Source organism: Cryptomeria japonica, chromosome 6 (assembly GCF_030272615.1).
Source record: "Cryptomeria japonica chromosome 6, Sugi_1.0, whole genome shotgun sequence".
Lineage (NCBI taxonomy): Eukaryota > Viridiplantae > Streptophyta > Pinopsida > Cupressales > Cupressaceae > Cryptomeria > Cryptomeria japonica.
This window is the reverse complement of record NC_081410.1, coordinates 675,780,160-675,803,461: the sequence shown is the minus strand read 5'-3', so window position 1 is coordinate 675,803,461 and position 23,302 is coordinate 675,780,160. Positions and strand designations below refer to the sequence as shown.

Sequence of the window (23,302 nt, the reverse complement as noted above, 5' to 3'; positions counted from 1 at the left end):
AATAGAAGAGAAGTCCACAAGAGTAAGTAAGAATATAGTAACTAGGAATACAAATGTGTTGATGATTAAGTTTAAGGTGTGAGATTTCTCATGAAATGATATCTTTTGACAAACAAAAATGCATTAAAATGGTGTATATTCCATTGGATGTGACTATAATATGGAAGACCAAAGGGTGTAGATTCACATAGCTTGTATTGCATCTACCTTTTCTTCACCCAATGCCATAACAAAAAATAGTTTGTAGTTAAAAAAGGATCAAGAGATACATAAGGATGTCATTTGTTTGAGCACACATTAATTCCCTTTATCCTATTTGTGAGAAAAAGGAACCAAACTAAGTCTACCAAGCTATATTACTATCAAAAAATAGAATGATGTAACTTTTCAGATAATACTAGCTATACTTCTAGGATGTGCTAAGATGTCGTGCATTCATGATTACATCACAATATTTTACCTTTTATCATATAAATGAACCAAAAATAGAGAGGCCTTCCAGATTGATGACATACACTATATGGTGGCCAATAATGTGGAAAATTACTTTATTTTCAAACATAGAGGACTATGAAGATGCCATTAAAGATTGAAGTTTCCTTGAAAAAAAGAGGTTTCTTGAAAACACTTCACTCATGCTAGAGGGAAAACATGAATGTTTTGCAAGACCATCAATAAAATATCCTTTTTAACTCTTAAGTCTCAAGAATAATTGTATAATTGATTTTCATTTTGCAATATGTTATGTATTCATTTATTGGGTTGTGTTTTATTTAAATAATAGTTGTCAAATTAGAAAGCTCGAAATAGAGTTTATTCCCCACATATTTATTAAATATACTTTGATAAATTAAATTAGAATGGTCAAAATACTCCTTGATAAATCTCTACCAAAAATTGGCCAGTGGCACTTCATTAAAAGACCTAATATATTTAATTTTTTAGAAACTTCTTTTTTAGTATCGTAGATTTTAATCTAGCTTACAAAAGGGAATTTCAAATAATCACAAGGTCCTTTTTGTTTAAAATCCCTCACTATAGAATTGATTTGACCTATAATAATTTTACGAACTAGAAGTAGGGAGAAGTAAATAGGAATAGCCTAAAATTTTGAAGTTAGAAGAACCAACCTTCCAACAAATGAGATCCATCTAACATTCTAATCTTTTAATAATCACAAATAAAAAAAATATCCATTTTAATGTTATATTAAAACTTATCATTCTTACCATAGAAAATAAGAGATATTAGATAGGCATACAAAAAAAATAAAATCGTACAATTTAATATTTACATATAAAATGTTGTTCTTTTCAATTTCATTTCATATTTATACAAGATTTTATATTTATAAATAAAACATAAATTATATTAAAATCACTCATGATTGACACCTAATATAAATTCATAGTAATAAAATTTTTATTTGAATAGATGAATTTTCAATAAATATTAAGAATTATTTGATACCTTAAGTGAAGGTTAAAGACCATTTCAAGTAGCAAAGCCTCCCTTAACCTTTTTTTTGTAACCTCTATCTAGACATCAAAGTGCACCCTTGATCATATTATAAATTATCCCAGCACCAAGAGCTTGATGATGAATACAAATAGGGCTTGATCCCCCTTCCCTTAATTGAATAGAATGGGGATCGTCTATATCTAAAATAGGTGGGGATCGGAGTGAGTTCAATAGAGAGGTGGGAAGAATGGGTCAAATGCATTTGATAGTCAAGAGTCAATAGATGGTATTAGCTTTCCACAGCCCATAAAATGCAGTATTTAAAATCAAAATGTATTTTTTTAATTGGAAATACACAATGATCCGTCATTAAAAAACAAAAGGTCCAAATTCACCGTTGACTCTGAAACTCTAGCTAAGAATCAAATTGCATATAATCATCTGTCAACTTGCGGATATTCATGTTCCAAATTCACTGTTGACTCTGAAACTCTAGCTAAGAATCAACTTGCCTATAATCATCTGTCAACTTGAGGATATTCATGTTCGAGTGAGGTCATTGTGAGCGAATGATGCTTACAGTTCTTCCAATTAAAATGCAGTGACCACATATGTATCTGACCTTTTCGACTGTTATTTGGCTTGGACCAATTTCACCCTTGTGTGACGCTGCCACTCGGATAAATGACATCATTCTCCCACTTCTTTGATAATATGCCCGTTTTTACTATCTTTTTTGGTGATGCAACAAGTTTATAATGACGTTAAGAAGCAGCAGAAATCACACATACGCGTGGGTGAAGATGAGCCCGATAGTCATGGACTGTGTGTATGCGACAAATGGAGTCTTTGTTGAAAGAATCTTTGTGGAGATTTATCAAAGTAGTGTTTTAGGCACTTTCACATTTGGAAATCATTAATTTGAAACATCTATTCAAAATGGCTACTTTTTCAATTCAACGAATGTCGTTTGGAAATTTTGGACGGGCAGAGAGTTAATTCAAACACGTAAGGTGTACATTAAATGTGATTGATGATAATATGGATGAGAGTTAATTTAACGTATCGTCAAGTTTTAATCAGATTTGCCTTTGATTTGATATCAGAATCCTATTTAATTTCGGTTCAATGCATGTCTATTAAAACCGACAACTGAAAAGAAAAGCCAGCCTACTTTTTAAGCCTGAGAGAACTTCCCTGTTCAAACCTCATACCATATATCTCCTACCGGCAAAACATGGGTAATTGTTCAAGTCAATAAAATGGGATTCTGATAAATGGGATTCGTACTAGCCAGAAGTTGGGGTCCAAGTTAATATCTTAGAATTAGCCAGATAGACATTTCTTCCACTGCAAGGTGTCTGTAGTTAAGATAGAGAAATAATAGCCGAAAGAAAATGGATCGTTTAGCATTCAAGTGCTTGAAACGTTTCATTCTAGCTCTTACTTTGCTTATTCTCCAGTGCAGTTGTCATTTATTTTTTGGTGCTGGAGACACCCTTTCGTTGGGGGTTTCCCTGAGGGAAAAGCAGACCATCATTTCAAAGAATGGCACTTTTGAATTGGGATTTTTTAGTCCCAACAGAACCAACAACTGGTATGTTGGCATTTGGTATGCCTACATCTCTGAGAAGACTATCATTTGGGTGGCTAACAGAGAGACTCCCATCAGCGACATGCCCGGCGTTTTTACGCTCTCTTCAACTGGTTATCTCACTGTCTCTGATTCGCAAGGAAAAGTCATTTGGTCGAGTAATAATACCCAGCATACAAAGGGATCCAGGGCTTCCATACTCGACACTGGTAATTTTGTTCTTTTTGGCGCCCAAAACACTTCTGAGATTGTATGGGAGAGCTTTGGAGATCCCACAGATACACGTTTGCCTACGATGAAGTTTTGGAAGGGCTTGAAACTAAAATCATGGAAAAGTTCAGTGGATCCAGCGCCTGGGCCCTTCTTTCAACAAATGAATCCATCCCCAGGAAAAACTGACCTTCAACTGCAGTACAAAAATATTGTTCCATATTACAGTACGGGAGAATGTACTGGTAGCTACTTTACCAATTTGCCAGGGATTCTATATTATTCCCGTTTGAAGGTGGAATTCGTGGTGTTCTCTCCCACAAGAATGTACTACACATATAAGCTTGGACCCTAACTTCAGGCTAGTACGATGATGGTGAGACATGTTCTCAAATGGAACGGCGAGCTATTAATCTACACTTGTACTGATAATAATAGCTGGAGCCCGGTTTGGTACCAAACCCAATCAAGCTGTGGCGTGTATGGTGTATGCGGGTCGTACGGAGTATGTTTCACCCAAGAAAACATTGAGTCATGCAGATGTATGGAAGGCTTCCACCCAAGAAACGCTGCTGCCTGGAGTTCTCAGGAATGGTGGTCTAGCGGTTGTGTTCGGCGTACTCCATTAAACTGCCCTGCCATCAATGGCAGTGGCACCACGGATGGTTTCCTCCAAGTTACTGATAAGTCTCTATCTGATAAAGAACCTTTCCAAATTATGTCAGACTCGACTCTACTAGAATGCAAAACTGCTTGTCTCAACAATTGCTCCTGCACGGCTTTTGCTTTTACTGATTCCAATTCTCATATAACTTGTAAATTGTGGTTTGGCGATCTTTTAAGCATGCGGACTAAGGCCCCTTCTGACGGCCAGCTCTTGTTCATTCGATTGGCTGCTTCTGATGTGTTACAGTTGTCAGCCCACGCGGGAAGAAGCAGCAGCAGAGCAGTTGCACTCTCCATTTCAATTCCTCTGGGCGCAGCTGTTTTGAGTAGTCTGTTCATTGGTGTATGCTTTATTCACCGCAGGCGCCGAAGAATGCTTGAGAAATTTGTGAAGGACTACGCATCAACATCGCTTAGAACATTCACCTACAAAGAGCTCAAAGTTGCGACCAAAAATTTCGTCCATAAGTTGGGAAAGGGGGCATTTGGCTCTGTCTTCAAAGCAACTCTGCCGGACAAAACCCTTGTAGCCGTGAAAAAATCACAGGGTTCCGCACAAGCAGAAAAGCAATTCCGTGCGGAAATAAGCACCATTGGAAACATACATCATGTGAATTTGGTGAAGCTCCGTGGATTCTGCGTGGAAGGGTCTACAAGAATGCTTGTTTATGAGTACATGGAAAACGGGTCTCTCAACTCTTTCTTGTCCAGCAAATCCAAAGAAGAAGACAAGGTGCTGGATTGGAATACCAGATATGGAATCGCTTTGGGCACTGCAAGGAGATTACTTTATCTCCATGAAGAATGCAGAGATCGCATCATCCATTGCGATATCAAACCAGAAAATATTCTTCTAGACGCAGATTTCTCTCCAAAAGTGGCTGATTTCGGACTGGCAAAGCTTGTTGGCAGAGATTTCAGCAGAGTGCTGACAACAACAAGAGGAACGATAGGATATTTGGCTCCCGAGTGGCTGACCGGTGTGCCAATAACAGTGAAGGTGGATGTATACAGCTTCGGCATGACCCTCCTCGAAATAATCTCAGGCCGACGAAATAGTGATTTGAGCGTGCAAGAATCTCAGCGCTACTTTCCGACATGGGCAGCAACTCAAATTCTCAAGGGGAACACCATCGGCATTGTGGATGAAAGAATTACAGACGGGGTGGATGTTGAAGAGGTGATAAGAGCAGTTGTGGTAAGCATTCTGTGTATTCAAGAGGATGAGAATGGGAGACCAACCATGGCTCAAGTTGTCCAGATATTGGAAGGCAAATCAGAAGGTAACATGGAAAAATATGAGAGATGCTTGCAAGCGCTCATCGATGATCATTGTGTTTACTAGAAATTTTAGTAAGTTATCTAATTATTAATGTTTTCAAGGAACTTGCTATTATAAAACATGTATAATAAGTAGTTACTAAAGATAATAGTTATAATTAATTTTTGAAAGTTATCTTTTTCGAAAATTGTAATATCTTAATTGTTAATAATGAAATAATATTCTTTTGAATTTTTTTGGATTCAATTGTGTGTGTATTTTTTTCCTCAACGTTTTGAATCACACTCCGTGATTCATCATCAGGATGAAAAAGAATCGAAACGTTGAGGAAAAAAATACACACAATTCAATCCAGAAAAATTCAAAAGAATACAACATGGATTGTGGAAACCTCATAGCATTAATGAAATAATATTTTATGATACTTGCAAATTCTTTGGAGTTTTATTTTCATTTATTTGGAAGAACGATTTGATTTTATAGTTGATCTAATTTTTAATTATTAAGAAATATGAAATGAGAAATGGAAAAACAATGATGCAGAGAAATGCATTTTTCTTCATACTGAAATATGAAAATGTGTATTTATTCAATTAGTATGACTAGAGAAAGATATTAAATCATGCACAATCATTGTTTGATTATAACTATTTACTATGTATGATGTCCTATGGAAAATAGACTTGTACTCACTCATTGTTATTGTTTCCATTATAATCATTTGTCCTTATAAATATTCTACACCTTAATGCTTAGTTGTTCATAATAAAGAATGATTGTTTTAGGACATAGTATTAATGTTTCTCATCTACACATAATCCTCCAAAGTGAAATAGCAATAAAAATGATAGTAAGAAGCATAGGCCTACTTTGTCAAGATTATTCTTCCTTTCTTCCATAACTTATTAAAAATTTCAAAAATTCCCCTACTAACTTTTCTAAGAACACACGATCCTTTCCTCTCAAAATAAATGAGTTCAAACCCCGTCATGTCATTTTATAGATAAAGGTGTTTTTTAAGGATATGTTTATAATACCTCAACTTGTTAAAGAAGGGATAGGATTTAGCTTGAACATAATAAGAATATTTTTTAATATTTATAGTGTTATCATGTTGTAGATCAAGGATACTAGGGGATACCCTGGAGAGTCCTTGCATGCTAGAGGCGATGAGTTACCCTCATCATACACTAACAATCTAATGGTAAGAGTTTTATTTTCATAGTGCATTTTATTTTAAATGAATGTTTATAATATAGATAGTATTAAGTATTAATATTTATATACATGATCTATTTAACAGTTGATGAAAAAGGAGGAGTTGACATATGTCCATGATGGCACCTTAATGGCCATTTCATTTGGCCTTGATAGCTATACGGTACATATATTATTGTACCTAGTCATTTAGGGGACTAGAGGATACCTTGGAGAGTCCTCGCATGCTAGAGCCGATGAGGTACTTTCATCATACACTAACGATCTAGTGGTAAGAGTTGTATTTTCATAGTGCATTTTATTTTAAATGAATATTTATAATCTAGATAGTATTAAGTACTAATGTTTATATAAATGCTCTATTTAACAGTTGATGAAAAAGGAGGAGTTGACATAGGTCCATGATGGCACCTTGATGGCCATTTCATTTGGCCTTGACAACTATACAGTACATATATTATTGCACCTAGTTGTTTACATTTTTATTGTACATACATGCTCGTCATTTATATTGGCATTAATTAGATTATATAGTAACTTGCATGTTTATCTTATTTTACTCTTATAGGACACAAGTAGCATGAGTGAGCTGTCACACAATTCAGGTTCTGGTAGTCCAGTCAGAGACAAGGGAAAGGTAATTGAATGCAAACATGATTGAATTAAGAGTTAAAATAACTTATAATGATTATGCATGTCTACATAGATAGATAGTTTTGCATACTTGTCATCTTTATGTACAAAAATTGTTGTCTTGACATCCTTGTCGAGTACACCCACTATATTTGAAGAAGAATAAGAGATGCCTCAGGTATGCATATGTTTATTTTATTTTTTGTTTATTAGATATAATTCATTCCTATCAGCAACAATTATATGCTAACTTGTATCAATGTTATGTTTGTGAACATATGTAGATTGTGTATGAAAATCTTGATGACATACCTTCTCTACCGAAGGCATATGTCAGGACTCCTCCAAAGATGAAGAGAAAACATGGAGATGAGGTAAATAAGAATTCAATTTTAGAGTTCAATTATAGTTCAATGTATATATTGATTTTTATACTAACTTTTCGAATGTGAAATATATAATATAACTAATATTAATTGTGGTTTCATTTTTCTTGTGTAGGATCGTTTACAAATGAGCAGTGCAACAAAGAGGACCAATTTTGATTATGCATCAATAGTTTAGGATGTTATAGATCATTTTGGGATACTTACATGTCTAGTTGGCATGTATATTTTGTATATGGACATACATTTACATATATTGACATATATTTTGTTTGACTTGGCATTTATGCCATTTTTGTATATGGACATACACTTGTAATTATTCGACATTTTGATATATATATATATATATATATAGAAGTTGAGATTCGAAATAACTTGTTCCTCATGTGCATGTCGTCATTATTTTAAACTTTAGTCTTTAATCAAATAATTAACAATGGTTAATTAATTAACAATACAATGTTGTTTGTATAACCTTGAGATTGTATATAATTTGTTTCATCTAAATTTTGTGAGTGTTAAATTTGGTTGCCTTTGGAAATTTCACCAAATTTAATGACCATATTGGTATTGGTAATAATGATAACATGGATACGTAGTAATGACAAATAAAAAGTAGCATATCTCAGAAACCATGGCACCTTCGAATGATATTTTTGAACCTACAGGGTCATGTGAGGGCTTCCTACAATAGCCTATCTTGGATTTTCAAGATTCGGAGCGGTTTTCGTAGGGCAACACTTTTTTAGTTGACAAAAAAATTGCCAGTTTCATTCAATGAAAAGGTGTCACTGAGCGAATGTCTTGTTTTTCTCATTGTGGGAATCAACCATTGATCCTTGCACATCTAGTTGGGCATTCCTAGCTTAGGCATGGTCTTGTCTTACCCCCCCAGTTAGTCGAATTATCAGGGCCATACCCTCCCGACACCGTCCCTTGAGTGCCCTAAGTGTGAAAAATTATCAAACTTTGACAAATTGTATCTTAAAATCCATGACACCTACAAATGATCCATTTCATATTACAGGGTTGCATGAGGGCTTCCTACAAAAGCCTATCTCATATTTTTCAAGTTTTAGAGCTATTTTCTTAGGGCAATATTTTTTCACTTTGCAAAAAAAAAATCAATTTCATTCAATGAAAAGTTGCCATGGGGCTAATTTCTTCTTCTACTTGTCGTGCCCACGAACCACCAGTTCCAACACATTTGGTTAGGAATTCTTACCCTAGGCATGCTCCTATTTTACCCCTCCACTCGGTCAAACATCCAGGGCCATACCCTACCGCCGTCGTCCCTTGAGCACCCTAAGTGCAAAACATTATCAAAATTTGATAGGTCATATCTTGGAAATTGCGTCACCTGCAAATGATATCTTTGAACCTATAGGGTCATGTGAGGGATGCCTATAATAGGATATCTCATATTTTTAAGATTCAAAGTGGTTTTTGCAAGGCCACATTTTTTCAGTTGGCAAAAAAATTGTCAGTTTCATTCAATGAAAAGTTGCCACAGAGCAAATTTCTCATTCTGCTCGTCGTGGGTGTGAACTATCAGTCCCAACATGTCAAGTTAGGTATTCTTACCCTACGCATGCTCTTTCTTTACCCCCCCACTCGGTCAAATGCTCAGGGTTGTACCCTACTGAAGTCGTCCCTTGAGCGCCCTAAGTGCGAAAAATTGTCAAACTTTGACAGGTTGTATATAAGAATCTGCAACACCTGTGAATTATCCATTTGAATCTACAGGGTTGTGTGATGGTTGCCTACAAAATCCTATCTCGCATTTTCCAGATTTAGAGTGGTTTTATTAGGGCAACATTTTATCAGTTGGCAAAAAAATCATTAGTTTCATTCAATGAAATGTTGCCACGGGGCTAATTTCTCGTTCTACTCATTGTGACCACGAACCATCAGTTCTAACATGTCTGGTTAGGAATTCTTACCCTAGGCATGGTCCTATTATACCCCCCTACTCGGTCGAACGCTTAGGTCCATACCCTACCGATGTTGTCCCTTGAGCGGCCTAAGTTCAAAAAATTAGCAAAATTTGACAAGCCATATCTCAAAAGTTGTGGCACCTGTGAATGATCCATTTGAACCTATAAGGTCACAAGAGGGTTGCCGACAATATCTAGTGTCATATTTTAAAGATCCAGAGTGGTTTTTGTAGGGAAGCATTTCTCAGTTGATGAAAAACTCATCAGTTTCATTCAATTAAAAGTTGTCACAGAGAGAATTTCTCGTTCTGCTCGTTATGAGTGTGAACCATCAATCCTAGCATGTCTAATTAGCCATTCTTACCCTAGGAATGCTCTTGTCTTATCCTCCCATTCGGTTGAATGCTCAAGGCCATACCTTACTGACGTCGTCCCTTGAGTGCCAAGTGCAAAAAATTAAAGAACTTTGATAGGTTGTATCTCAGAATCTGTGACACTTGTGAATGATCCATTTGAACCTATAAGGTTAGTGAGGGCTGTCTACAAAATCCTATCTGGGATTTTCAAGATTCAAAGAGGTTTTCTTAGGGCCCAGCATTTTTTTAGTTAGCGAAAAAATCGTTAGTTTCATTCAATGAAAAGTTGCCATGGGGCTAATTTTTTGTTTTGATCATCGTGACCATAAACCATCAGTTCCAACACGTCTGATTAGGCATTATTACCCTATTCATGCTCCTATTTTACTCCCTTACTCGGTCAAATGCTCAGGGCCATACCCTACCAATGTCATCCTTTGAGTGCCCAAAGTGCGAAAAATTATCAAAATTTGATGTCGTATCTCAAAAACCATGGCACCTGCGAATGATCCATTTGAACCTACAAGGTCATACGAGGGATTCCTACAATAGTTTCTCTCAGATTTTCAAGATTCGGAGCAGTTTTTTCATAGGTCAGCATTTTTTCAGTTGACGAAAAAATCATTAGTTTCATTCAATGAAAAGTTGCCATAGAGAGAATTTCTTGTTCTGATTGTCGTGGGTGTGAACCATCAGTCCCAACACGTCCGGTTAGGCATTCTTACCCTAGACATGCTCCTATTTTACCCCCCCACTTAGTCAAATGCCTAGTGCCATACCCTACCGATGTCATCCCTTGAAAGCTTTCTTTTGCGTTTATACTTCTGATGAGTGCTGCTCCCCATTATACCTCCACAAACATGTTGCTAAATGATTGAAAATGAAAAAATTGTCTCCAAGAATCTCTCAAAAACAAAAAATTTTCACTATCTATCCAAAATCCCGTGATTGTCACCTACAACATGAATGTGTGGGATGTTGGAATGCACAAAATGACCCACAAGCATATTTTTGTGTGGTGCAAAAATCAGATATCTGATTATTATTCATATTTTTCATAGAGCTACAAAAAATTCTTGTTGGCACCCATTTTTTCAATGTTGGCACCATAATGCAAACAAATTGGATATCTAATTATATTCGATATCTGATTTGTTTACATATAAAAAAAAGTGAGAGAGATACTTGAGGAAGATGGAGAGACAAATAGTGAGAGAGAGAGGGAGAAAGAGAGATGGGGGGGAAAAGGAGAAAGGGAGATAGAGGGGGGGAGAAGGAGAAAGGGAGAGAGAGAGGGGTGGAGGGAGAGGGAGAGGGAGAGAGAGAGAGAGAGAGGGAGGAGAGAGAGAGAGAGAGAGATATAGAGAGAGAGAGATACAAAGAGACAAAGAGATACGGAAGGGGAGAGGGAGAGAGAGAGATTGGAGGGGGGGATGGGGAGAGAGAGAGGGGTTGAGGAGACAAATAAGGAGAGAGGGAGAGAAAGAGGGAGAGTGAGCGAGGGTTCAGAGGAATGGGGAGGGGGAGACAGACAGACAGAGAGAGAGGGGAGGGGGGGTAGGAAAGGGCTCAAGGAGGGAGAGAAGGGGAGCATATTGGTTTATTATTTTCATCCTTGAACCTCATGCTCGCTCTCAAGGGGTGATCTAAATTTATTTTTGTAACCAGTATTGGTAGTTCTTTTTATATTATAATAATGGTTCATCTTTCCACCTTAGGAAACCAAATGACCCCATAGGACACCATATGACCCTTTTTAACATCCTAGTACATGACATGACCCCTTAGGACATCATATAGTGTCATTGGGGGTCATATGGTGTCCTAAGGGGTCATATGGTGTCCTCAGGGGTAATATGGTGTTCTATGACCCCTTAGGACACCATATGGTGTTGTTGGGAGTCATATGGTGTCCTAAGGGGTCTTAGGACACCATATGACCCCTAACATATGGTGTCGTTAGGGGTCATATTGTGTCCTAATGGGTCATATGATGTCCTATTACCCCTTAGAACAACATATGACCCCTTAGGACACCATATGGTGTCATTAGTGGTCATATGGTGTCCTATGTCCCCTAAGGTGTTGTTAGGGATCATATTGTGTCCTAAGGGGTCATATGGTGTTCTATGACCCCTTAGGACACCATATGATGTTGTTATGAGTCGTATGGTGTTTTGAGAGCTCATATGGTGTCCTATGACACCTTATAACACCATACAATGTTTTTAGGAGTCGTATGGTGTTTTAAGAGGTCATATGGTGTCCTATGACCCCTTGGGACACCGTATGACCCCTTTTAACATCCTAGTGCACGACGTGACCCTTTAGGACCATATGATGTCCATATGGTGTCCTAAGGGGTCATATGCTATTGTAACACGTGTTGCCCCTTACGACCACATATGATACCTAACGCCACCATGTGACCCCTCAGAATACTATATGACCCCTAACGACACTATATGACCACTAACAGAAATATTAATAATATATTTTAATATATAAATTTATAAATTTTATATTAATATATTGTATATTAATATAATAATAATAAATATATTGATATATTATATATAGTGTATATTAACATATTAATATATTGTATATTAATATATTAATATTGTATTAATATATTAATATCATAACTTATTAAAATCAAATATCCCATATAATCGGAAATCCAATTTCTCTAACATAAATTTCAAATTTTGAAATTTGGCTTGGGAATTCTTTGGTATTTGGCTTAGAAAGGACAAGCCTGGAAAGTCAACAGAAAAATGTGTTTTTGTGTATTCTTTGATTTTCTAGGCTTCACACTGGTGGTTGACAACTTTTTTTAGAGCCAAAATTGATAAAATGAAAAGGGCTTTTTAAGGACGTTCTCATCTTTCCAACAATATAAGGTTTGTCTTATTTTGAATTTAATAAATAATTATTAGTTATTTTCTAATTGAATTTTGACTAAAGTCCTGATTGATAGGTTGATTGAAAACACCCATAACTTTCAAATGGTATCACATTTTTTGAATCCGAAACATGCATCACATTCTATGCTTCATCTACTTTAGGAAAAATTTAAAAAAATTGAATTTCATAAAGTTTTGACCAAGTTAAGGTGGTCAGACTTAAGAGTTTTTGAATTTCTGAAAAGTTGTAAAAAAATCATAATTAATTATTTACTTAATAAAAAATTACAAAAAAAACATGTGTCACATTCAGACATGAGTCTACTACTTATATTATAAATATTCTAAAAAAATATTATGATTTGATTGTGATTAGGGTGGTCAGACATACACCTACTTCTTATCTTTTTCTTGAAATTTGAGTACCATTGAATTGAAATTTTAAATTTTCATCAAATAATTTTATTTTTTTAAAAACAACTAGTAGCTTAGAAAATACATTCAGTTTCTACAGATTCTCTTCTTACATATTTTTAAAATAATGTTCATAACCTATTCAAATTTTTATGTCAAGTTGCATAACTCTAATTTTTTGAAATTGCATTGCCACTTAAGGGCCTGTTTTGGCCCACCATGATCCTGTACATACCCTACCTTTAAAAACATATCCATTTGATGAATATAGAAAGGGAATGGGTGGACTTCTCCAATGGTTAGGGAAGATTTATTAATTTAAATATTACTCACACCAGAAAGTGCACTAGGAGCCCTTGGTCTGCAAAGTAAGGGTGGTATATAAGCCACCACTTGCAAGGCTAGGGATACACAAGCATAATGATTATAATCAAGAAAGGCATGAAGAAATTATCGCATGATTATAAGGTACTCAATCTAGAAAATTGATCAAATAGAGGCATCTTGTCTCTTTCATATTGAAAAAGGATCAAACCTATTCAAATGAATGATATTAAGAAGTTAATTTAAAAATGAGGATCACATATGGGTTCTATTATTTCATATAGAATATAAATTCACTAGATCATATATGAAGATATACTTGGGAGGATCCTTCATATCTATTCCATTATATTGACAATTAAGAGAGGGTCTATTCATGGACAGTTGAAGATATATCGTATTTCCACCCTCTAATTAGTATTCATATGATGAAGGAGTACCAAACCAGTTCATACCGGTTGGAGTAGTCAACTGTGAAATTGCTTGGAGACCGTAAAATTTCTTTATGTTTGAGAGTTTAGCATTATGGATTTGGATTTATCACCTTGAGTTCGTTGTCTTTATAATGTTCAAGATTCATGGCATTTGGATTTGATTCCGGTGTTGATGTGTTCTTCTTGGTTAGTCTTACAGAGTGTTGAGCAAAGTTGAATCGGGTTGCAGTTGATTTTCGTGACTTGTGGATCATTGAGTTATGTTTCTTGTACCTTGTCTGATGTTCCTGGAAGACCGCATGATTTTTAATTCTTTTTGTGATGTTCTTGGTGATTTGAGCTGACATCTTATTGTTTACATGTTTCATTATGAACAGTTGGTCTTAGGCCGACTTGAATTTTTTTTTATTATTTGTGAATGATATAAAGGGAAAGTTTAGTGATTCATTTTAGGGATAGAGGATAGAAAATGGAAGATAGATGATAGAGGTTAGAGATCAAGTGAAGATGTAGATATCAGTTGGATTATGGCCCAGTAGGACTGAAGCCGATAGGGCTAAGGTCTGGATCAATGTAGAATAGAGGAAGTTGTTACCGGCTGATGATTTGTTTAGAGGATGATTTGTGGATCATAGATCTAAGTTGTAAGATTTTTTTGTAATCTTGGGTTGTGGTCCAGCATGTGGCATATGTAATTATTCAAACTGTTATAAGAGTTATTCATACTGTTTACCAGTTGTGTATTCTGTAGTGTTACCGACTATTTTTTCTTCTTTATTTGTGTTGTGTTACCGGTTACCAGTATATCTTGCATGGTGTTTGTGTTAGGCTGCAAGGTGGGGATGTCCTTCATTGGATCTCCCTACCTTGACTGCATCATAATATTAGGTTTCCTTACTTGGAGAAAAGATCCAAAATCCATATTAGACTTTGTCATTTATATTCTAGGGAGAGTAGGCATCATTATTAATTCTCTTCAACATTCTACTATTAATGTACAAGTTCACTAATAAAGCCTCTTGTTAATAAATTCAAATTGTACTAGAATTACTTTTAATCTAACTAAAGGCAACATTTGTATATCCATTTATACAATTCAATTCAAATCTTTAAGCACATTTTACAATATTGGACATTTTAATTTTTATATAGAAGGAAAAACTTAAGTGGTTCTATAAGGGACATTACAATGGTATCAGGGAATTGGTGGTCTTGCTAGCTTGTCGAGGAAACTTCAAAATTAGTTTCAAATTAGGTGTAAAAGTGTAGAAGATGAAGATGATTGAGAAACAAATGTTGAAATTGAAATAAACATTTTTAATAGGAGTAATGGAAATTTAGCTGAATGGGGTAAGTTAAGTGCTGAGCTAAAAGGAAGAACAAAGAAAAATTAAGAAGGGTATTCTAGCCCAAGAGATCATGCCAGTAGTAAGAATGACTTACACAGCAGAGAAGAACTAAAAATTGCTAAAGATAAGATTAGAAAAGAGGAATTGAGAGATCACACAATCATCTATCCAAACATCACAATTAAAGAGGATGCTAATAATGAGCTTACAACTGCCCATAATCTCATGCAAGCATTTCAATAGATTCAAGTAGAGTGTTTCAAATATTTCTTAAAATAAGGAAACACTTAAACCTTCACATTCTTCTTCAATCACCTATGAAACACAGATGCTTTTATTCATGAGGATTATGAGGGCACCATTAATGTAGAGTTGATACATGAAGAGGGAGATAGAAATGATAAAGGCTTCATAGATCTCTTGTAGGTGATAACTTATTTCATTTCAATGATAAAGGAGGTTTTTGGTTTGAATACCAAAATGACCCTATGAAGAATAATGTATGTGAAATTCCTTTCGAACTTGAGATTGTTGATGCTCTTACTCCATCTCAAGGATCATGCATTGAGGATAACATAGAAGGAATTGAATATAGATTCATAAATAAAATTATTTGAAGCTAGTTAGAGATTAGGATGTAAATCATTCTTCTTCATCATTTATTTATTAGTACATGTTATCCACTAATAAGTCAATAGTTATGGATGTGTTGACTAATATTCAAATGAAAGTGAATCAGAAGATGCATTGTGTGATGTAACTCTAGTCACTTTGAGATAAAAAACAAATAAATGTGACATTGAAAGAGTGAATAAGATAGGCATGGGTCATAGACAACATAATAAAAAGAAAAGAGTCAAACAAGCACAAAATTTAGAAGATGATAGAGACACATAAATGAGAAAAATATTTGATGAATCAATGAAAAGAAAAGAACCAGGAAAACTAATGGATAGTGTTGAATATGTGGAAACGACTTTACAACTATATGAATGGTGGAATGAGAAAGCTAAACATGCCAAGATGATAGCTTCTCAAGTAAGAGATAACTTGTAGAAAATCAAGAAAAGGCATGGACACTTAGATAAACAAGAGATGAGTTTCCAAACTAAGAATTCTGATTTAAATATAGCATCAAGAGTTTTGTACCCACACTCACCTAGTCAAAGATCTCATCAAATTTCATTGAAGGCCTTGGAGGATGAGGTATCAAATATAGTAAGTGATAATATATTGGTAGCTAGATGTCATAAGGCCCTAGATTTATATAAGCAAGAAAAGGATAATTTGATAGATGTTCATAAGATCCCACAAGAAGAAAATCAAGATGTAGTAACTAAACACTTTAAGGAACCAAAAGACAAAGGAAGAAATGATGAGATTAAGGAGTTGGACAAAACTGATGGGACTTGTGGCTTAAATAAATTTTCAAAGAATTCATATAATGAAAGTTTGGAAAAAGATAGGTTTGGTTTTGGAAACAAGGACAACTTTCAACTTGTTAGTAATCCATTGTTTGATGTTGAAGCTAATATGATCTATGATAATTTAATTTTCAAGATGGATAAACAATCCATTCTAGAATCATGTGATAAGATTGAAGATGACCATAAAACCTTGGACCTAGAAATTACTATGGTAGACAAATTGCTTAGCAATAATCTTTCATAGAATGATAGAGTTTGACAAATCTAATGAGTTCCTTCACATCCGCATGAAGAAAGGAATATGTGTTAGAGAATTTTAAAGACTTAATTGGGATCTTGGTATCAACATGAAGGACTAATATTTCTTGTGGGCAAGCAATTTATAGAAAGTGGATGTAATAACCCTATCGGGTAAACATACAAATTTGTGCCACACTTTAAAAAGAAAATGGCCAATGCTGACTCAACTTTGTAAATTGAATCAATAGAAAGTGAAATATATGTTTTCAATTTTGAAATGGTGTAAACTAATAAAATTTATATTTTTTTGTGCATTTTATGTTTGTAATTAAAAATTAAAATAAAAATTATTTGAATATAGTTTTTTAAAAAGAAAACACTATAATTTAGTTCCTGATAAAATGCTAAAATTGAAGTTACATAAGGTGCCACACTTTATTTAGTAAATTCTACCTTTCTTTTTTTAATTTTTTTATGTATATTGATAACTTGAAATTTTAGTGCATGGATATATTTTTAACTATTTTTTATAAATATGTATTATTCATTAAATTTGAAAAGCTGCATGTACTAAAATATAACTCTTTCCATTTAGTGCCACCTTTTCTCTTCATTATTTATCCAAACTAAAAAAGAATTATATCATCTTGACATAGATACTTTTATCTACTGCATCATATTTTTTTCAAAATTTTGTTATTTTTCCTTGACAAGATAATTGATCTTATATTTTAATGGTGATGACCTACTTTCAATAAAAAGAAAATATAAAAAATAAAAAATAATTAAAATATCGAACGATATATTTTGGAACATTCATTTTTAGATCTATACAAGGGTATTTTTACATTTAAAAAAAAATATTATTTATAAAAGTAGGAATACAATGAATATGAGCCTGCTTATATAGGCAAGGCTATATGGATATGTGAGCACACAAACATGACATGTGGCTCAATAAGAAACAATGGTAGGTAGGAGAAACAATATAATATTCCACATGAGGTGGATCACCCACTGAATGTGGAGTGTAACAACAAGATTAGTTCCAAAGTGATATAAAATATACATTTAGTAGACACTTCTAATTGGATAAGTTGTGGCCCATATATAACATAGCTATAATGAATCTATATAAACCATATGTTTGACTAAAATTAAATTTTAGTTGTAAATACTTAAATTCACTTGTGCTGATAAGTTGGCATGAAACATGACACAATTTTATATTTTTACCCTATCGCTTAACAAAGAAGCATAAAAACCAAAGGCCACTAAATGATAAAATAAGTCACAAGAAAAGATACTAAAACACTAATAATCTACTATCTTAATTAATTGACTCTGCCTAGAAGTAGGCAATTCCTTATAACCAAGGAGTGATCAAGGACAAGTTTTGATTAAGCAAGAAGAAAATAAACTAACACTTAGTTTAAAGAGACTAAGATTGAGCAATCCATTCCTTACAAGGGATGTGATTACTGGAGGCAACCATCACAATGAAAACACATTGCCTTTAACAACATATCCTTTCCATGAATATAGAAAGGGAATAGGTGAACTTCTCTAATGGATAGGGAAGGTTTATTAATTTAAATATTAGACTCAGATCAAAAATTTATGTTGGGAGCCCTCGACTAACCAAGTAAGTGTGGTATATGCCCCACAAATTGCAAGGCTAGGGATGCACAAGCATAAAGATTATATTCAGGAAAAGCGTCAACAAATCGTCGTATAGTTATAAGGTATTCAATCAGGAAAAGTGATTAGACAGAGGCATTTTGTCTCTTTCATATGCAAACTCGATTAGAACTAAACAGACCCTTCATATATGAATATATACTTAGGCAGACCCTTCATATGTATTGGCAACTAAGCAAGGGTCTATTTGTGGACAATTGAAGATATATTAGATTTTAGATTACCTAAATTCACTAGATCATATACAAATATATACTTAGACGGATCCTTCATATCTATTCATTCTCTATTTGTGGATAGTTGAAGATATATTAGATTTCCACCCTTGAATCAGTATTCATACTAGATTCCTTTACTCGGAGGAAAAAACCAAAAGTCATATTAGACTTTGACATTTCCAATATGGGGAGAGTCCGCATCATTATAAATTCAATTCAACATTCTTCTATTAGTGTACAAGTTGTTCAATAATCAAGCCTTTTGTTAATAAATAGAAAATAGAATTATTCTTCATCTAGCAAAAAGTAACATAGAAGTTGTATATCTATTCACACAATTCATTTCATATCTTTAAGCACTTTTTTTAATATTGATCATTTTAATCTTTTATATAGAAAGAAAAACTTGAGTGGTAGGGAAATTACATCTACAATTTGGGAATTCTATCAATGGATGGAAATTCACTAGTAAATAATAGAGTGGTGAGTAGGCATTGTAAGGTATTGCATTATCATTAGTCTCCCACATAATGAGGTTTGAAGGAGAAAGAAGGCATCACTTGGCTTAAAGTTTCTCAAACAAGCAATGGTTTTGGTTGTCATAGAAGGTATCTCATAGGTTAGGTTTCTCACTTAAAATAGCTTTAATAAAGAAGGTGAATCAAGTCTCAAGTCACAATTTGCTTTCACTAGTCCATACTTTTTATTATGTATAAATTACCTAGGTTGATAGCATGCTGATAAAAGGTAAATAGTATAACAAGGGGTTTTTGTCTACTAGCACCTATTTAGAATGGATGTGTGGACTTTTGGAAACTATTCATTTGAAATGTAAAATTCAATGTAACTTTTGATTAAGTTTTATAATATAAAGGTTGCAATCCTATTACCATCATTTACCTACTCAATAAATATTATATTTTTCTACAATAATTTTTTACAATCTAATAATAATTTAAAGTGTCATATATAAAAATATAACAAGTTAATTTGAAAATGTACTATAAAATTTTCTATAATAAGATTTTACGATCTAATAATAATTTTAAGTGTATGTCAATTTAATATACAATCAAAATTTCTAAACAATAAATTAAATTAAAATAATATCATATTTTCTCTCAAACGGAGAAAGCTAATTATAATTTAAAATGTCGAGTCAATCTAAAACTGTAAAATACAATAGTGGGTCAAATTACAAAGCTTGGACTATACTTTATTCAGGTTCTCAACAACTCCAGTATAAAATTATAAATTTGATTAGCCACTTTGCACTGCGTTCTCTGTTCATTCGTTGTGCCTTTTTTATTTAAAGAGTTCTGGTGAAAATTGATATGGTCGAAATATACTTTATTACTAAGCACGGGTGTTCTTTAAGGCGGTGTCACATTTTGATGGTCAGGTCAATAAAGTAGTATGGTTTGGTGAACTGAATCCAGAATTGGCTGATCTATTAAAAATCTGCATATATGTTTCTTCATCGCCATCCATCTGTAATTACCTTAGAGAAAGAAATCATAGGCGAAAGAAAATGGATCGTTCAGCGCTCAACTGCTTGAAACGTTTCATTTTAGCTCTTGCTTTGCTTATTCTTCATCGTAGTTGCCATTTATTAGTTGCTGCTGGAGACACCCTTTCTTTGGGTGCTTCTCTGAGGGAAAAGTAGACCACAACTTCAAAGAATGGCACTTTTGAAATGGGATTTTTCAGTCCCAATGGAACCAATAAATGGTATGTTGGCATCTGGTATGCCCAGAACCCTGACAAGAACATCGTTTGGGTGGCTAACAGGGAGACTCCCGTCAGAGACATGCCCGGCGTTTGTACGCTCTCTTCAACTGGTTATCTCACTCTCTCTGATTTGCAAGGAAAAGCCATCTGGTCGAGCAATAATACTCAGCAAACACAGGTATCCAGTGCTTCCATACTCGATACTGGTAATTTTGTTGTTTTGAGTGCCCAAAACATTTCTTAGATTGTGTCGGAGGCCTTTATGCATATCCCACAGATACGTTTTTGCCTACGATGAAGTTTTGGAAGGGCTTGAAACTAAACTCTTGGAAGAGTTCGGTCGATCCAGCGCCTAGGCCCTTCTTTCTTCAAATGAATCTTCCCCAGGAAAGAATAACTTTTTACTGCAGTATAAAAATGGTGTTTCATTTTACAGTACGGGTGAATGGATTGGCAGCTACTTCTCCACTTTGCCAGGGGCTAAATCTGATCCTCTTTTTACGGAGGAATTAGTAGTGTTTTCTCCCACAAGAATGTATTACACATATGGGCAGCGGGCTTACACCCAAAGCTGGTCCGATAATGGTGACGGAAGTTCTCAACTCCAACGGCAAGTTATCAGTTTACTTTTGGGTTAATAATAACAGCTGAAGCCTTGTTTGGTTTTAACCACAATCAATATGCGGCGTGTATGGTATATGTGGGGCTTATGGAGGCTGCCTCATCGAAGAAAACATTCAGTCATGCAGCTGTGTCCAAGGCTTCCACCCAAGAAACGCTACTACATGGACTTCTCAGGAGTGGTGGTCAAGCGGTTGTGTTCGGCGTACTCCATTAAACTGTACCACAGATGGTTTCCTCCAAGTCAGTGATAAGTCTTTGTCTGATGAAGAAGCTGTTCAATACAGTCAACAATCGACACTACTAGGATGTAAAACTGCTTGCCTCAATAATTGCTCCTGCACGGTCTTTGCTGTCTCTAATTCTAATCCTGTTGTTTGTAAATTGTCGTTTGGAGATCTGTTAAATATGCAAGCCCTTCTTCATTCGATTGGCTGCTTCTGATGCGTCACAGTTGTCAGCGCACGCAGGAAGAGGCAGCAACAGAGTAGTTGCACTCTCTGTTTCAATTTCTTTGGGCCTTGCTCTTTTGAGTGCTCTCTTCATTCTTGCATGGTTTATTCAGCGCAGGCGCAGAAGACTGGTTGAAAAATTCGTGAAGGACGACACTTCAACATCGCTCAGAGCATTCAGTTACAAAGAGCTCAAAGTTGCGAACAAGAATTTCGCCCTTAAGTTGGGAAAGGGAGCATTTGGCTCTGTCTTCAAAGGAACTCTGTTAGACAAATCGCTTGTAGCAGTGAAAAAATTAGAGGGTTTCGTACAAGCAAAAAGCAGTTAGACTGGAAACATACCTCATGTGAATTTTGTTGAAGTACGCACGGACCCGTACGTACCGTACGATTGTTGCCTCTACATACCGTACAGTTGTTGCCTCGTACGTATTGAGATGCCAATCCTGACCCGTACGGTGGTTCCGGTAGTTGCCAATCTTGACCTGTACGGTGGTTCTGGTAGTTGCCAATCTTGACCTGGTGGTTCCGGTAGTTGCCAATCCTGATCCGTACGGTGATTCCAATGGCGTACGATGACCGCGGTGTAGCATCCATTGTATGGTGGTGTCCGTACATAGTTTGATGACCGCCAAATGGATGGACGGGTGACAAGGCTGTCAGTAACCGTTTTTGTGTAGTGACAGTTAAAGCACCAGGTTTCATAACGGATTGCAGTGTGTATAAACTGCTACAAGTTTCATTAGGAAATGAGTGAAAGTAATTTGGGTTGATTGTAATACAATCTAAGCCTGTGCAAAAAGTTCGTTGTCAATTGTATGTAACTTTGTTTACTGTAATACAAGGGAGACGCTCGGCTTTTTGGTGTGTGGGTTTTTTCCCGAAAGGGTTTCCCACGGTAAAAATCTCTGTGTATATGTGCATGTTTTGTATATGTTCTCTATTCTTCTGTTTCAATCATCTCGAGATTCTGCAATTTAGGAAGTAGATAGATATTGTTGCTTACATCCTTTGTGAATTGGCATTAGGAGACCGTTTCCGCACCATGATTTTCCTTAGAAGTGGTATCAGAGCTTGGCCAGTTGTTGTTATCCTTGTTGGGTAGGGTTGGTTTTTTGTGTCAATTTGTTTTCAGTGGGAGTTTGCGAAGTGGTTATCAGTTGTGTCTAGAAATTGAGATGGTTGGCACGTTAGGGAGAATAGACATTGAAAAGTTTAATGGCACAAACTTTGAGTTGTGGAAACTTAAAGTTGAAGACATGTTGGTTGACCGAGATCTGTCGATCGCTATGTCTGGCAACAAGCCTCTAGGCGTGAAGCAGGAAGATTGGGATCTAGCGGATCGAAAGGCCAGAGGGCTGATAAGATTGAGCCTTGCAGAATCTGTTTTGTTGAATGTCCATGAAGAGAAAACCACACATTATTTGTGGAAGAAGTTGGGAGACATTTATCAGGGAAAATCCTTGGTAAACAAGCTCTTCCTGAGAAAGAAGTTGTACTCTCTGAAGATGGACGAAGGAACGTCCGTGGCAGATCATCTAAACACATTCAATATGGTGATTGCGCAGTTAACTTCTGTTGGTGTGTACATTAGTGAAGAGGAGCATTGTATGTTGTTGCTGAGTTCTTTGCCTGATTCGTGGGATCACCTTGTGATGGCCATTAGAAGTACTACTACCAAATTTAAAATGGATGAAGTAGTTGCTGCACTTTTATCACAAGAGATGCGAAGGAAA

General features: G+C 35.2%; 3 protein-coding genes across 3 annotated transcripts; all 3 read left to right on the top strand.

Annotated features, from left to right (window-relative positions):
• The first annotated feature begins 2,858 nt into the window (after positions 1 to 2,858).
• LOC131876791 (G-type lectin S-receptor-like serine/threonine-protein kinase At4g27290) lies at positions 2,859 to 3,620 on the top strand. Its single transcript, XM_059222279.1, has one exon. The coding sequence runs from the start codon at positions 2,859 to 2,861 to the stop codon at positions 3,618 to 3,620; it is 762 nt and encodes a 253-aa protein (XP_059078262.1).
• Positions 3,621 to 3,747: 127 nt separating this feature from the next.
• Positions 3,748 to 5,294, top strand: LOC131044325 (G-type lectin S-receptor-like serine/threonine-protein kinase At2g19130). The gene has a single exon (XM_059207569.1). It carries the CDS (start codon positions 3,810 to 3,812, stop codon positions 5,274 to 5,276), a length of 1,467 nt encoding a protein of 488 aa, XP_059063552.1. The 5' UTR covers positions 3,748 to 3,809; the 3' UTR covers positions 5,277 to 5,294.
• Positions 5,295 to 20,458: 15,164 nt separating this feature from the next.
• On the top strand, positions 20,459 to 21,895 carry LOC131876790 (G-type lectin S-receptor-like serine/threonine-protein kinase At1g11303). The gene is made up of 4 exons (XM_059222278.1): positions 20,459 to 20,671; positions 20,904 to 21,103; positions 21,243 to 21,486; positions 21,569 to 21,895. Exons 1-4 carry the CDS (start codon positions 20,459 to 20,461, stop codon positions 21,893 to 21,895), a joined length of 984 nt encoding a protein of 327 aa, XP_059078261.1.
• Positions 21,896 to 23,302: the final 1,407 nt, after the last annotated feature.